Source organism: Rutilus rutilus (genome assembly GCF_951802725.1).
Source record: "Rutilus rutilus genome assembly, chromosome: 13".
NCBI lineage: Eukaryota > Metazoa > Chordata > Actinopteri > Cypriniformes > Leuciscidae > Rutilus > Rutilus rutilus.
In genome coordinates, this window is record NC_140218.1 from 36,529,792 (window position 1) to 36,546,943 (window position 17,152).

The 17,152-nt window shown below is 40.0% G+C and overlaps 1 protein-coding gene across 3 annotated transcripts; it reads left to right on the forward strand.

The window, feature by feature from the left end:
- Nucleotides 1–591: 591 nt before the first annotated feature.
- Nucleotides 592–16,792, forward strand: mybl2a (v-myb avian myeloblastosis viral oncogene homolog-like 2a). 3 transcript variants are annotated; one of them, XM_084427971.1, is made up of 9 exons: nt 676–861; nt 2,144–2,215; nt 3,772–3,857; nt 4,053–4,155; nt 7,940–8,011; nt 8,121–8,213; nt 9,467–9,687; nt 12,536–12,683; nt 14,588–16,792. In XM_084427971.1, exons 3-9 carry the CDS (start codon nt 3,778–3,780, stop codon nt 16,340–16,342), a joined length of 2,472 nt encoding a protein of 823 aa, XP_084284097.1. In that variant the 5' UTR covers nt 676–861; nt 2,144–2,215; nt 3,772–3,777; the 3' UTR covers nt 16,343–16,792. The 3 variants fall into 3 exon arrangements, with proteins under 3 accessions (XP_084284098.1, XP_084284097.1, XP_084284099.1); XM_084427972.1 differs by lacking the exon at nt 3,772–3,857 and having other exon boundaries at nt 592–861; XM_084427973.1 differs by lacking the exon at nt 3,772–3,857 and having other exon boundaries at nt 688–861; nt 3,991–4,155.
- Nucleotides 16,793–17,152: the final 360 nt, after the last annotated feature.

Consider the following 17,152-nt stretch of genomic DNA (forward strand, 5'->3'; position numbering starts at 1 on the left):
AAGATTGACAGGGAGAGGACCAGCATACTATTAGGACTGTACTTACAGTTTTTTTTTTTTTTTTTTTTTCATTAAAAGGTTTGAGTACAATCGGTAAAAAATCAAAAGTTAGGAACAACACAGCACATCACAGCCAAAAGTGGGTATTGAGGATCAACTCCTGCATATTGTACATTTTAAACACAAGAGTTATTTCAAATAATATCTAAAGAATATTCACAGTTCATTAGCTGTGCGAGAATCACAGTTCATTTTCTTCCTCCAAGCAGAGAAATGTACACTGAACTTATAAAAAAACAACTTGACTACTACCATCCACAGAGTAAATCTAATCCCATGCTGTCTGGTTTAGATTTCGTTCGTGTGAACATCCATACGCAGCACAAAAGTCCGGTATCATCCATAAAATTGAAGTATAGGCGGAGATAGCAGCGTTACCTAGCTACTTCCTATGGCAAGACCCCTGTTCAAAGATGGCGGCGGTTTTGACGCATGTTTAGACCCACAAGGCGACATCTAGTGTTTATATCTATGAACGTTCGCGAACAGCCTCTTCTGCGTATTGTCTACGCAGTCCCATGTGTCTGCGGTGTGAGGAGAGCGAGGAGAGGCTAGAGTGCGGGGCAACTGCGCAATGCTGAGCGCACACATGACGCGCGTGAACACAGGATCCGCGCGCGCGGGCTCAGCTCAGCTCAGGCAGCAGTTGGAGGTTAGAAGCGCACACACAGAGTCTGCAGACGATTATTCATAACAAACACACATATCTTACACGTACAATAGTGTGTGGTGCCTCCTGAACTATCGGAGAAATTTAAGACTTCTGCAAAACAGCGAAGATATGTCCTGGCAAGCGTGTGGGTAAGAAAGTAAAACAACAGTTTTCAACAAAAGTCAGTGTTCTGTTAAAATTGCTGGAAATGTTCTCCCACTGTATCCGAAGAAATGACAACCCAGTGTCTCTGTCCACAAACTGATGCTCAGATCACCTAACGTTAGTCTGTCAGCAGAAGTGCTCGTGTTAGCAGCCGTTGAACCAACTGTCGAAGTTTCCTCGGATTATTTTGGTGTCTGAAATATACGAGAACAACTTCAGTGTTATAGAGGAGGGATCTTTAGTAGACTGATATTAAATTATGCATTATTATAAACGAAAACATCGACTACAGCGTGAGGTTAATGGTACTTTTTTCGGTTAGTTTGGTTCAGAACTAAGTTAGCCAGAAATGCTAATCATTAACGTTAAGTTTCTCTGTCGGAAACCGCTCACTCTATGTGTAACGTTAGTGTGTTTTCTTTTGTCGTATTGTCCTAAAACAATTTTATTTACTATACATGTTGTCTTTTATTATCTATGCATCTTTTTGATTCATAATATGCAAAAATGTTCACCAACGGTCGTAGTTGTGCCCATAATGCAATGCGGCGAGAAGAACCGAACTGGTGAGTTGAAGTCATGTCGGAAAATCGTATTTACCAGTTGAATGTCGTAAATACGAGTGGGAATCTCGGGATTTTCCATAAGCCCCGATCTTCACGATAATGGGGGCGTGTCCGTGAGAAACATGGCGGATACCACAATACTTACAGGTATTTAGCAGTGATATTGTCACGCTTTTCTATTTACAGCAAAGTAAGCTAATTTCCTGCTCAGAATATGATAGCATTATAATATATTAATTGGAATGATTAAGTTTACAAGTGGCTTCATAAATTAATTAAAAACATATAAAAGCAAAACACACCTGATGCACATTTCTATGTTCGTCATTTAGTATTTTTGTGTAGTTAATTAAAAGAAGGTACACCGCCATCTTACTCCGACAGACGTGACTCGACTTCCCAGGAGGACATGAACGCACCATAGCAACTTCAACAGCGTGATACTGTAAACCCCAGAGAAAACCCTCTGAGAATTAGTTATTATCATTACTTTCTAGTAGTATTGTTTAATTCTACCAAAATGAATTGTATCTAGAATAAATGGTAGTGTATTGGTGCTCTTGGATGCAGTGATATTGAAAAATGTTCCTATATTCGTAAGCTGATCATTATTTTCATGCAATGGCTGTGTTATCTGGTGTTAAATAAGTGTTGGAAAGTTTTATTTATTGTACTAAAGTGATTCTTTCCAAATGTTTAGGTCCAGTATACTAGTCTGCCGATTCATTTGAGTCATTCTTCAAAAGCGCAGCTGTTTAAAAGGGAAAGTAAGGTAAGTTGCAACCTCTCTTTGTTTAACTTAATTGTATCTTTCTGTTCTTTTACACTAACGAGTTGTTTGCATGTCTTATCAAAACCATATATTTCATTCAATTGTGCAAAAACAATATGCCTATCATTTATCACTCAGTTTTCTGCACCCGCTTCTCATTGGAGCAGTTTGTGTGCGGACCCTTTTTACACTTCTGGGGTTCCCGTCGCGCGGAAGAAGTCGTCATAGTTGGGGAAACCTCTATAGCAGTGAATGGGAGATGACAGCAAATATAATTGTATTATTTGCATTTGCTCCAATAGCAAAATAAAAAATTTGTGATAGTTTCCACAACTTTCCAAAAGAGGAAAACATATAGAGAGATTTAGGGATGGGACGGTATGAAAATTTCATATCACGATTATAGTGACCAAAATTATCGTGATTATCAATATTATCACGGTTTTGTTAAAACGAGATGAAAGTGTTCAAAAAGAACTGATGCTCACACTGAAAACAGTTTTATATTAGAAATTCAACAAACAACAAATAAAACAAGCAGCTCTATGCACTTTTTTAAGCAAGATTATATTCTGTGGCATTTCCTTCCTTATAATGACCGTCGTCAATAGCAACGCATTACAACACAGCGCACATCCATGTATCGCAACGGACGAGCTCTCTCGTTTCATTCAAATACAACTTTCCGTCTTGCGTCTCCGTTTTTGGACGATTGTTTTGTACGCTGTACAAAATGCATTTATAAACATGTAAGATTTAAAACATTAATCTCAATTCAAAATGTCCCCGTAATTATGTGGTAAAAAAAATCTATGTAATAAGTGTACAATGATATACATTATTATCCCTTAAATGTCCCTCTTAATAGTCTTGTTTGAACTTGTTCGTTCGTCTTTGGCTCAAAGACACTTTTCTTCGCGGAAGCTTCACGTTTATTTCAAGTGAGTGAGATAAAATATTTCAACTCAAAACAACATTTTGTGCCCAATTATTTCCCAGACGTAGTTTTGGTATTGAGGTCAAAGTTAACTTGCCTTGCGTTCGCTATAAACAGTGTGTGATGGTCACACAAGACGACTGGGCAGATTTGAAGTGTTTCCCCCCTATTGTAGTGACCATCCTCGATTAAGTTTCACTCAGGACTTTAGAAAAAGCCAAAATATGACCACACCTCAGATTTGGTCCTCTTAAAAGGCTGAAAAATCTCCCGAGCACGGCCACTGCCTTCCGCCATTCCATTCACACTGTTGCTGGCTGGACAGGATTTACAGTGAGTTATTAAAATCGCGATAATCAAACACGGTTTTAATGATAATTAAATTTTAAATGATAATACTAACCGTCAGTACATTTTATCGTGGTTTATAGTGAAACCGGTAATCGTCCCATCCCTAGAGAGATTATTAACGTTGGTCAGAACAGAGAAAGATGTCAAATTTGCTGTCACTCCCTCAGCCGTTATATTTAGAAACGTTAATTTGTTTTTTTGTCATTTACATTTAAAACAAAGTATAGCATTAAAAATGTGTATTAAATAAATAAAAACCTTTGTCTAGATCTGCATGACCTGTGGAGATGCATCATCCCAGTCTGTTAAAGGGTGGACAGAAGTGTATAGCAGCGTTCTTCACTGTCCTGCAGAGTTAGGTCCCGCCGATCGCTGCCCAACATCCCAGTTCAGCTCAAGTGGTGCATGAAGAAATATTTAAATGCACTTCTGGATCCTGTTTGCAAATCTAGGAAACTGAACTGGACAAATTCACACTTTCCAACAGAAACACAGCTGGAAGCAGAGAGCAAGGATTTGGTGTGCTGATTCTCATTTCTGTGTGTGTAGTGTAATGGAAGGGTTAAGTCTTAACCCCAAGTGTGTGACTGATCTGGAGTCTGATATTGATGAAGATAGCGAACGACTGAAGAGCAAATGGACTTCAAAAGAGGTGAGCTAAAGCACTTTAAATCATTAATTAATTAATTGTGCTGCCAAGAAGAAAGTTCAACATTATTACTTCAGTGATTAAAAACTAAAAATGAAACTAGGGGTGTCGCAATATACCGGTATTGACGATAATCGTGATATTCAAAGTATGAAATATCGACATTGTGTTAATTTAGAGCAATACAATATACCGGTATTGGCGATATTGGCGTTTTCTAGACGCAGCGCTCGTCCGCGCCCGCGCAGCTAGAGTGAAACACTCTGTCCACACCCGAAAAAAGTAAGCTGAGCTCGCCAGTATTAACAACAGAGTTATTCGGCTTCAAAGAAAACAGCACCTTAGACAGGGCTCGAAATTAACTTTTTTACTTGGTAGCACTGGTGCTCCCAACTTCAAAAAGTTAGGAGCACCAGCAAAAATTTAGGAGCACCCACCAAAAATTAAGGAGCACCACAACTACAAATTATATATTAACAGATTTTATTTCATCCTGTGGCCAAGATTTGAAATTTGGTCTTCTGGCTCTATATCATCTCACCCCGATGATATTGGCACATGATTTGTCATTTGACATAAATTAAGTGAAGGCAAGCTCTTCTTTGGCGATGGTGTATGCGGTGTTATATTCATAGACAGTATGGTTATATTTGACGTATCCTGCTGATTAAAAGCCTTAATAATTGAACCTGATGAACCTGATTTGTTTGCCACACACCTGTCCCTGCATTTTTTGCTTGGCACTTGGCACTCTATTGCTATTAATATGCTGTATTAATCTTTGTTAATCTTAGTTAAAAAAAATACAGCTGTTCATTGTTCATTAATGTTACTTCACAGTGCATTAACTATGTTAACAAATAAAATAAAATAAAAATTCAATAATGTAGGCTATTAGTTGCCCAAATGTTGAAATTAACATTTTAACAATGGTTAACAAATTAACAAAGTGCAGTTTATTAATAGTACATGTTAACTGTGTTAACTAGAATTTAATAAGTGGAACATTATTGTAAAGTGGTACCGATTTGTTATACACCGATTCAGACGTCTCGTGAGTGTTTTGGACAGATCAGTTGTTTTAACCATTCATTAAAGTGAATCGGTTCAAATGAGTCATTAGTTTGCGAATCGGACGTGTCATTAGTGGACGTGTAGCATACGGCAAGCGTTGTGTGATTATCCCGGTAGTTTATTTTTTAGCACAATTCACACTCCACGGTAATTTAGGAGAAAAAAAATCTCCGAATGCTCCACGTGAAACTTCGGTCTTCCACCCTTTTTCTATCGTGTCAAATGATTTTGATTAATATGCGCGAGGGAGAGAGAGCAAGACAGCGCGCGCGCGGCCGGGGCTTTCTCTCGTCAAGCGCAGCAGTCACTCACGCACCGATCAAAAGGCTTTGGCGGCCGCCAAAGAAAATCAATGCAGGAAAAACCCCGGGATTGGTTATATATATAGCGTTGGATAGAATGACGGTCCGGCCATCGCGTATCAGCGCACATAAGGTACACACTGTGAAGTAATTTACAAACGTTTTTTAGAGAAATGAAAACAGGTCGCACCACAACCATTATTTGCACTCGCACAAATGCTCCCAAATATATTTTTAGGTCGCACAGATTAAATTTCAGGAGCATATGCGACCAAAATGGTCGCAATTTCGAGCCTTGACCTTAGAGATGGTCGCACACCGGACGAGAAGCGCAGCGCCACGTCTTTAAAATTCGAACACATTCTGTATGAGTGTACACACACCGGACGAGAAGCGCAGCGCCACGTCTTTAAAATTCGAACACATTCTGTATGAGTGTACACACACCGGACGAGAAGCACAGCGCGGTTCTATTCGGCGTCTGTCCGCGGCGCCCAGCAACGGCTCAGGACCGTGTTCAAAATCTTGCCGCGACACAGAGCGCAGAAAAAAGTGTTCAGATCACAGACTCAGCAACTATTGTATTTAATTGTACAGTATAATCATAACATAGTACAGACATTATCTCAATTCCATAATGTCCTTAAACATAATGATATTGCTGGCCATAAACTGAGAAAGTGCGTGTCCGGTGTGCAATACCTCGAGTTGTCATAGACGCGACGCGGCTATTATTTTACTAGTCATCATGGAATGGGAAAGGTGACATTAACTGTTAACAGGGGGTTTCTGTGTTCATATATTTAATAAAGGGTGATTATTAAAATTAAGAACCCCGTTTTCTTTACTCATCTTATTTTTGTATTTGTATTTGCACTTGATTTTTTTATTCAAATCTGCTATCTGCATGACTTAATTGGCGCTGGTGCAACAATAGTTTAAGAGCTTTTCAGTTCTTCAGGAAACCTTCAGACAGTGTTTGGCTTCAGTTTGAAACCAGATAAACTTCACATGCTTGTCTTCCTTCACAAAAATTTGCCATAGATTGAGTACGCAAGAAGTAAAAATGCATGTGCCTTGTGTTTATCAGTATCCTTATGTTTGTTGGGTAAAAAAGAAAAACTATAGATTATATAAAACTATATAACCCCCCCCCCATAGATTCTATAGATATCGCGATATATCGATATCGTGAATTCTTTTGGCCACAATAACCGTGGTGTGAAAAATCTAACATCGTGACAGCCCAAAATGAAACACACATGTGATGTTTAATTAAAGTCATTTTAAAGGGCCATACACACCGGGGCGAATATCGGCGCACGTTATTCGCCAGCGGTTTTCAACGCGTTTTTTGTGTTCACACCCAAGCGATTTTCGCTGACGATGAGCCGAGTTAACATGCAAATTCATTCCCTGACATTAGATGACGCTTAATGTAAAACAGAAATACTCCGCTGTCGCGTTTGTCATATAGTTCTTTATGTTCCGACACCAACGATACCAGCAGCTCTACATTCATCTTGCCTTGCATCTTCCTCGTCTTATTTCTTCCCGGCAGTGTAGACGCTACTTGGCGTATATCTTCTTCGCCGTTACATATGTGTGCTCGGCAAGACCGTTTTGTGTTTGAGCGCCCCCAAGTTGTGTTTTACTGTAACTTCAGAAGCTCTAGACATGTGAGCAAAAGCAGCAATCTCATTGGTCAGATAGTTTTTGACGCGGCGCGTCAAACCAAAAAACCAAACCCGAGACGGTTTTTTTTTAAATGACGCTTTTACGCGTGCCGTTTTTCGCGTCGGTGTGCACACTCACATTGGCGCCCTTTGTTTAGTCACGAGGCGTTAAATGTCGGCGAATATCGCGCGCGAAATTCGTCCCGGTGTGAACATGCCTTTACTCATCAGTTTTGTTGAATTGGATCATCGAAGGTCAGCAGCAAAGACATTGGTTAATAAAGTGAGATTAAATACTTAGTATATTTGTGTAATTTAACATTTAATTATTGCAGGTTTACGTAATATTCTGAGTTTGCATTTCACTTTTTTATTTTATTTGAGGAATACTAAATCTTGTTTCTGTGAAAGTGTGATGAGTAAATGCATGCTCACATTTAGTCTACAATAACTCAGATCTACAATAACCATCTGATCATGTTCACGCACACAACACCTCAACACTCACTCACGATTTCTCTCAATATGTCAATAAATGGGAAAACGAAATACTTATTTGAAAAAGTAACTAGTTACTTGGGAAAGGTAATGTGATTGCGTAACGTAAAGTGTTACTTGTAATGCGTTACTCCCAACACTGCCTGAAACTATGATTTTTTTTTTCGTAATGCCATCGTTATATTGCTTATAATGTGCTACAAATCTTAGTGTTTGTGTTTTATGGCTAACTTTTAGGATGAAAGTCTCGCAGCCCTTGTGGTGAGGTTTGGACGGGAGGAGTGGGAACTGATTGCAGGCTACCTACCGGCAAGTGATCTAAAATGTTAATTCATAAATATTCAAATGTTTATGTGGATATTTGTGACTGTACATATTTGAGAAATTGTGGTAACTCTGGAATTGTGTATTATTGCAGGGGCGCTCGGCACAGGAATGTAAAAACAGATTCACCGTTGTCTTAGACCCAGAGCTCGTTAAAGGAGCCTGGACCAAAGAAGAAGATGAAAGGGTGAGCATTGTTTGGGGTATTTATCAGAGCTGGACAAAAGGGCACGGTTTTGTGTCACTTGCCCTATATTTATAGGGATACTTCACCTCTGGAAAGATGAATGTGTATTTAAAATGGCTCATTTATGTAGAAGAAATGTGAAATTATTTTTGAATTTGGAGCTTTCTAGATTAAGAAAAGCCAGAAAATGTATTTTTGGCTTATGTGGATGAAAGACAACAACTCCCAGAATGCACTTGCTTCGCTGCCCTAGGAGGCCACTCCCAAGCCACGCCTACCGGTAAGAGAGCGCAGTTAAACAACAAGACTAGGCTACTAGTGAGTCTCCGTGACGAGTCTGCCCGGGATTTCGAGATCGCCCAAAATGTCCGGGATTCGGCTTTTGCGTTCTACAGTCGCCATTCATCATGTTTACTGTGGCGAGCAGGACGAGGCTGACGGCCGCGGGAGAACGATGAGAGGCCGGTGGCGTGATTACTGAGTCTCGTATCTCTCACGGAGGAGCGGGTATTTTCTTAGCAATGCTAAAACGCACATCAACCGATCACTTGTTTAGCGTTCATGTAAACACTACATTCAGATTCACCAATCAGAATGAATTCAGTTAGACTGAAACAAAAGGTGTGCATGTAAACAATGAATGGCGACTGCAGAAAGCAAAAGCCGAATCTCGGACATTTTGGACGATCTCGACGGCCGGACATGTCTGGGAAAAAGAGGATGGTAACCCCTACTACTCAGCTTTCTCCACAGAACAAGAGCCTGTTAGCTTAGCTTCCAAAAGATGGCTGACACTATGTGTACATTCTGTGAGTGAGATCCCACCCTCTATGGTTGAACACATGCGGGACAGCCCCTCCTACTGGCTGTAGTCTCGCCTCTGGCCAAAAAATCCTCCAATGACGCAAAATTACGTTTTTTGCGTCATCTGAGGATTTTTTTCCAGACAAAAAATACATAAATCTCTCGTCTCAGGGGGATATGAGGGAGGAAAGCACGGTAATTCGAAAATACTACAGGTTTTCTACTAATACAAAGCTTAATGCTAAATCTTGAAGTATCCCTTTAAATTGTATGGCATTGAGTGGCACAGTTTGCTTCTGTGTTTATCAGACACCATTGCACAACATGCATGGAGCGTTCATGGTTATCCTCATTGTTTTCTTAGAAGTACTGGTCTTGAAGGCATCAGTTTAGAAAACGGATCATCTTGTCAAAAGCTTGTCTAACTGTGTTGTCTTCTCTTCCTGTAGCTCATTCAGCTGGTGTCTTTGTTTGGTGACAAGAAGTGGAGCACGATTGCAAAGCACCTAAAAGGGCGGCGGGGCAAACAGTGCAGAGAGCGGTGGCATAATCATCTCGACCCTTCTGTGATCAAGACACCCTGGACAACAGACGAGGATCTTCTCATCGTTAAATGCCATTGTGTTCTGGGATCTCGCTGGGCACAAATTGCAAAGTTTCTCCCTGGAAGGTAATTTTTTTTTTTTTTTTTTTTAATAGTCTTGTTTGTATTGTTAAATATATATATATGTATTGTTATAGTTAGTGTTGAGAAAATCGCCGTTTTGAATGGAAAAATGTCATCCACGTGAATCGTGTAGATCCGAAGAGTGTCATCACGCGAGTCATTTGGCCAAAAACAGTCAAGCCAAAAACACTTGAATTCATCCGCGGAAAAGCTGCAGCAAGCTGCCGTTATGGCAGCTTGCTGCAGCTTTTCCGCGGATGAATTCAAGTTAGTGAACATGTTTAACATTAACGTTATAATGGAAAGTAAGCTTGTCGGCTACTCAGCTAACGTAAGATCAGCATAGAAATCAGCAATAGAAAATCTATTGACATTTGTTTGATATAACATACGAAAATGTTAGATAGTGACGATTTGGGAAGCGATTAGGGCTGTGCCGGTAAACTTGACAACCGCACCACCGCGGTTGTAAAGCGCCACCGCGGTGGCTGAGTAGTACCGGCGGTGTTTTGCCTAAAAAAAAATTTTGTATATGAATGCTGTTTTACATTAATATTATGACACACAAAGCTTTGTTTACAAAAGAAATAATAGGTTAGCAATTAAATGTTATATCGCAGCCATGGAAAAGTTTGAATTCATGACGAATGAGAGAGTTGTAGCCTATATGAGCCCATAAACTTAAGCTTTGTCGGCTTTGAATTCTGGTTTGCGATCTGGTCACCCGATTATTAGCGAATTTAAAAATATTCCATTAGTTATTCCTTATAGAAAGCTTGAATTATCTACTTTTAAACAAAACAATTCAAAACGAAAATAAACCGACTAGCATATTATGTTTTCCGTATGAAGTGTGCATTTCTCAGGCGCGTTCACTGCAAGAGTGAGCATCGTCAACTTCATCTTTGCAGCTCGACACTGACACACACACACACAAAACACTTTATTAATAAACAATTCAAATGTCTTCTTGCTATATTTGACACGTTCATAATCATTACTTTTGCCGGCTCTTTGTGACAGCTGTTATGTGCGTTATTTGCAGCACTGCGTCACCCTCCGGTTACATGAACTCGTCACCACCGCATCAGCACCAGAACATGGAGATTTTATTTTAGAGAATGATCGCACAACAGACATTAGAACATTAGATATTCTATAATTAAATCAACTAATCGAATATTCAAAAATCGTGACTCATCCCTGCATGGAATCTCTTTTTTCTTTTCCCAAATCTTCACTCGCGTCTCACCCAAAGACGCGTTAAACGTTTCTTCCTTTGTTCGCTTTTAGGTCGATTATTTTCGTATTCTTTACTGTGTTAAAGTAGAAAAACGCTGTATACAGATAGCCAACATTTTTACTTGTAAGTCAAATTATTTTTAACACAGTTTGTGCTTGTTAGACATATGATAATTGGTAAGGCGCGTCAAGTTAATTTTGTAAAGCGCGTTTCACACGCGCGGGTGATTTTAGTTTTGCTTTCTCTGGCAGCGCGCAAACAGCTTAAATGCCTTGCCCTTGTGGAAGATAAAATTCGCTCTTCATACCTTTTACAAGTAGAAAACATGAGGATATCAGAAACGAGATCGATGGTCTCTTTCCTGCTCGTGTCCACATCCCTCTCAAAGCGCAGAGCGGTAGGCTTTATCACGCACCTTTGTGTGGAAAGTTTTTTTTTATTTTTTTTTTTATAGATTCAAATTTATTATATTATGTAAGTTACCAGTATTTACTGATATTTATTTCAATGCTTTTCAGGCTTTAGTGTGTTGTTTCTTTTTTTTTTTTTAAACACCCCCCCCCCCCCCAACCACCGCAACACCGCCGGTATTTGGGTCCATTACTACCGCGGTGGTAAAAAACTGCCACCGTCACAGCCCTAGAAGCGATCCATTCAGAACTGATAGTAGACGCGCACATTTGTACTGTAACGTGCTGATGTACCCAGCGGGACACGAGTTGGCATGCGCTGCATGTCTCATGTCTCATCTTTCTGTGCGCACGCACACACCCGACCCGAACCGTGCAGCCATAGACACCTATACAGCGCGCGAGTACTGAATTGAGCTCTGTTTCGTGTCTGAATGGACAAATACACACAACATTATGTCTAAATGTCCGTTTTGGAGAGTATTCACATAAAATATGTCGGTTATGTCTTAAACAGTTCGGATGTGCATCAGTGCAATTCTGGATCCGCATGTCATTGGAAATGATCCGATGTCTTAAAGTGACAGTGGGTAATAAACCTCATGCGGTCTGTGTCCTTAATATTGATCAAGCAACAAAAGAAAAAGAAAAGCATTCACTACTTATTAATAGCTTTAATAAGGATTAATTATATTTAATTCATTTAAATATGTCTGCTTGAAAGAATAAAGAATGATGTATGCAAGTAGTTATAAAGAATGCATATATCATTAATTGAAAAGAAGACTGTGTTCTACTTTAGGAAAAGTGGTTTTATTTAATTTTAAGATATTTTTTAAATCACAGTAGTTAAATCTGTATCTGTATTGCATGTTCAAACTTTAAAATCAATTATATTAACAGGTTAATAGATGTTTTATCCAGGAGATACCACCTTTCGTGTGGCCCGAAAGTGGCACATGGCAAAACAGAGAAAACGGGCCCTTGAAAGGCTTGCCCATGCCAAAAGAGTAAAAAAAAAAAAATTAAATTGGGGGGCGGGGGGAGATGGGGGTTATAAAATGTGTCACCTTTTTCAGACCTTCTGAGTTTGCAGGTATGCTTATAGTATTGTCATCTATTTTATCTTTATTTGTAATTACTGTTATAACATAAGGCATTGTACTCAGTTCAGTTTCCTACTGGTAATGTTTGACAGGACTGATAACTCCATAAAGAACCATTGGTATTCAACCTTAAAGCGTAAGATGGACAAGGGCGTCTATAAGATGGAGGATGTTGACTTGAGTGATCTTGGAATCTACCTGACGCTCAAAGAAAGCTCTGCTTCCACAAGTCATGAAAAGGTATTCTGTATCTTTACCCTGTACTGTTGTGTTAATATCCAGTGTGATTAGCAGTAGATCTGGCAGAATTCTTCATTTGTGTTAGTTTAGTCAGACTGAATTACTGTGGTCAGTCAGGCTAGGCGATCTGATGATGTTATTGTATATATCGATGATATTTCACAAGTGGCCGATGTTGATTTCAGCAGTCAGGTTATCGACGATACTGGAAGAAACTGACAAATGTTAAAACTATGTAGCTCTGTAGTTACCATAACCATACACATCTGTGTTTATTTTTTAAGTGCTTTTGATACTATGCAGTCAGTTAAAGGAAAGCATTAAAGGAGGAGATGCCGGATGTCTGTTTTCATCACACATGCAAGATCATAGTGGTCGACCGATATAGGTTTTTTGATGGTCGATATCTTTGAGAGCAGGGTGGCCGATATAAAGCCGATATATAATATATATATATATATATAGTTTATAATTATTTTAATAAATATTTAATAAATTACAAATAAATATGAATGCTGCTTATACTTTATATAAGGGTTAGTTCACCCAAAAATGAAAGTTCTGTCAGTAATTACTCTCCCTCATGTTGTTCCAACCCCGTAAGGCTTTCGTTCATCTTCAGAACACAAATTAAGATATTTTTGATGAAATCTGAGAGCTGTCTCACTCCTGCATAGGCTTCTAGGTAATCGATATCAGCCGGCCCAGAAAAATTAGTAAAGACAATGTTTAAAATAGTCCAAGTGACTACAGTGGCTCAACCTTAAGTATATCAAGTGACGAGAATACTTTTTGTGCGCAAAAAAACCCCAAAATAGCGACTTTATTCAACAATCTCTTCTCTTCCATGTCATTCTCCTAAGCTGTTGACGTAGTGTAACAGCGCAGCGCTTCTGTGTTGTACGTCAGAACGTAGGCTCATTATTGTACAACACAGAAGCGCTGCGCTGTTAAACTACGTGAACTCACTCAGAGAAACACAGAAGAAAATCAAGAGTTGAATAAACTCGTTTATTCACAAAAAGTATTCTTTGCGCACAAAAAGTATTCTCGTCGCTTGATAAACTTAAGGTTGAGCCACTGTAGTCACTTGGACTATTTTAACGATGTCTTTACTAACTTTCTGGGATGGCAGATATCGATTACCCAGCAGCAGATATCGATTACCTAGAAGCCTATGAAGGAGTGAGCCAGCTCTCAGATTTCATCAGAAATATCTTAAATATCTTGTGTTCCGAAGATGAACGAAAGTCTTACGGGGTTGGAACAACATGAGGGAGAGTAATTACTGACAGAACTTTCATTTTTGGGTGAACTAACCCTTTAAAGTCCCTATGTGGTGAAAATCAAGGTTTTGTTAGACCCTTTTCACATTTCCGGGTTTCTCAGAAGCGAAAGTCGTCATAGTTGGGTAAAATTCCATATCGATGAATGAGAGAATACATTAAATATATTTTTTGTGTTACCATTTGCTCAAATAGCAAAAGAAAAACTCCACAATAGTGTTTTCACAACTTTCAAAAAGAAGGAAAAAAAATAGAGAGCGATTGATAACAGCAGTCAGAAGAGAGAAAGATGTCAAAAGGTAATATAATACTAAGTATTGTGTTATAAATATACATACATAGGTTTAAAAATGCATTTACGATGCTGATGACCGTTAAAACTCTTGTGTTAACAAGGCAACGACTGACGCATTTGTAATTACAGTCCAAAGAGCTCCGTTACATTACATCCGTTTTAGCTATCCGTACCGACTGGACCGGATCGGCATGGAAGGGAACGGTTAAGCAAACAGAACGATTTGGCCAGACAGTGGAAAAGCGGCTATTGTAATTGGGATAAATTAAAAGTAAATGTGTTTGGCTGCACTTGTGATTTTAATGTTTGATTGTAATCCCCAGTCCATAAGAACACCGGAGCCATTGCCCAGGCTGAAACCGATGAAGAGGAAAGCGTCAGAGAAGGCCAGAAGTCCAGCCCTCTATCCGTGTTCAGCTTCACCCTCTTTCTCCAGAAGTCCTTCCATTGTGGACTCGCAACATAAAGCGTTTGTAGATGATGTTTTGCAAATGATTGCGGAGGACATGCTACCGCTAAACTTCACTGAAGGCTGTGGGTTTCGTAGGTTCATGACTTCAGTGGGTCCTCAACACCCTCAGCTCTCGCAGCGCACGATCGCTTCACAACTATATAACGCTGTGGAGAAGACAATCAAGCCACAGCTGATCCAGCAGCTCAGGAACTGCGTGTCGTCGAGCGGAGGCCGTAACACTGTTCACATCACTGCTGATATTTGGGCTGGTGAACATACAGAACCTCTTCTTGCCGTTCAGATGCATTTTCTTGATGACGACTGGAACGTTCACAGGCGAACTGTGGCTTTTCGCCATTTGCAGTGTAAACAGTTTACAACACAGATCGGAGCAGAAATCGAATCCGTTCTTCTAAGCTATGGGCTTTTCCCCCATAACATTGGTTACAGCATCATCCATGAGGCCAAGAACACTATTGCTACGCACGATCTTTTCTGTGACCACAAGATCATGTATTCTGCACAGAAGAACGATCCCGATGAAGATGAACTATTGAGTTTTCTAGATGATCAGGCCACCATAGATGATTTCTCTATAGCTGAGGTATCTTCCAGCAAACATCTGGATTGTATTACTACCCTCCTGCATTGCATGATTAAGGAGGCGATAAAGAAGTCCAGAGTTGTTGAGCGTATACTATTTGAGGTGCAAAGTGTGGTGTCTTTTTTTCGACGCAGCGCCTACTGGCTTGAGGTTCTCGCAAAGAAATGCAAGCTCTCGCTGTCTGGCACGTTCAGCACCAGCAGCTACACCTGGAACTCCACAATCACCATCATCCGAGAAATAATGCAGGAATCAGTGTGGGACTTGGTGATGACCCTCGTGAATCAAGCCCACACAGAGGCGAACTGCTGCCACGTTTGTCCACCTGTGGTTCATGTTACACGTGATCAAGTCGTGGAGTTTGTTGGGTTAATGGAGCCTTTTGAAGAGGTGGTCCAAGCGCTTCAGGAAGACGGCGTCACCTTGTCCCTCATCATCCCTACTATCATTGGACTTGATAAAACCCTTGAGAACAAGACCACAAAGTTCAGCCTTTTCTGCTCATCCCTCCGTTCTGGTCTGCGCTCTTACTTCCAACCTCTTATTTTGCGAAGAGATTTGATTCTAGCCACAGTTCTGGACCCACGAATCAAGCTTCAACCCTTCGACAGTGGAAAAGAGAAATTCAAGACTAGCACACTGTTTACGCCTTCCAAACACCGTGCCTCTTTAGTTGTGGAGTCAGCACTGAGTGAAGCCGCAAAAGAGATGGGACGTGATAGACCAGAACATGTTGATGTGCAGTCCGCTGAGCTGACTCAGTATTTATCAGAGCTCTTGTCCGAGGAAGATGTTTCCGTTCAAACCTTCTGGAAAGAAGCGACCCGCTTCCCTCGCCTGCAGAGCATTTGCCGCAAATGGTTGGCCGTCCCAGCATCTTCAGGGGGGTTTAAGAGACTGTTTCCTCTGGCGTGCTGCATTGTGCGGGCCCGAAGGAGCCATCTACCGCAGCACACGACAGAGCGACTTCTGCTGTACCGAGAGCATCTGAGGAAGCACAGCACGACTGCAGCCGAGTGAAGTCTGAGCTGTTTGCCTTGGAGGAACTGGGAACTGGCAGATAGAAAATGTACCTTTTTTTTTTTTTTTTGATTCAGTGGATTTTTTTTAATTGAGTGACTTTCCATGAGCATGCCACTGACAATAAACCTGAAACTTGAATGATCTTGAAACCTTTGACATCTAGAACTACATTGGTTGTCAAATCGTTGTTTAACATAATTCTGAATGAGGGATAATCTGCTTATATGTGACCCTGGACCACAAAACCAGTCACATGGGTACATTTTTTTAAAATTGAGATTTATACATAACCTGAAAGCTGAATAAATAATCTTTCCATTGATGTATGGTTTGTTAGGATAGGACAATATTTGGTAGAGATACGACTATTTGAACATCTGGAATCTGAGGGTGCAAAGAAAATCTCCTTTAAAGTTGTCCATTTATGTTGGCGATTGTGCTGCATTCACTCACAAAAATAAATGTTTTATATATTTACAGTAGGATATTTACTAAATATCTTCATGGAACATGATCTTTACTTTATATCCTAATGATTTTTGCCATAAAAGAAAAATCGATCATTTTAATTTTGAGCCATACACTGTATTGTTGGCTATTGCCACAAATATACCCGTGCGACTTATGACTGGTTTTTGATCCAGGGTCACATATATGACCTGCCTGTCAGACTCCAATCAAATCAGTTTGCGTTGCAAGCTTCGTCTGGCTACCTCTTTATGATTCTGTCAGTCACATGATTGTCTTAAAGACACCCATTGTGTGGAAATAAGTGTGAACATTTGGTTAAAGTTGCAGTGAGCGATT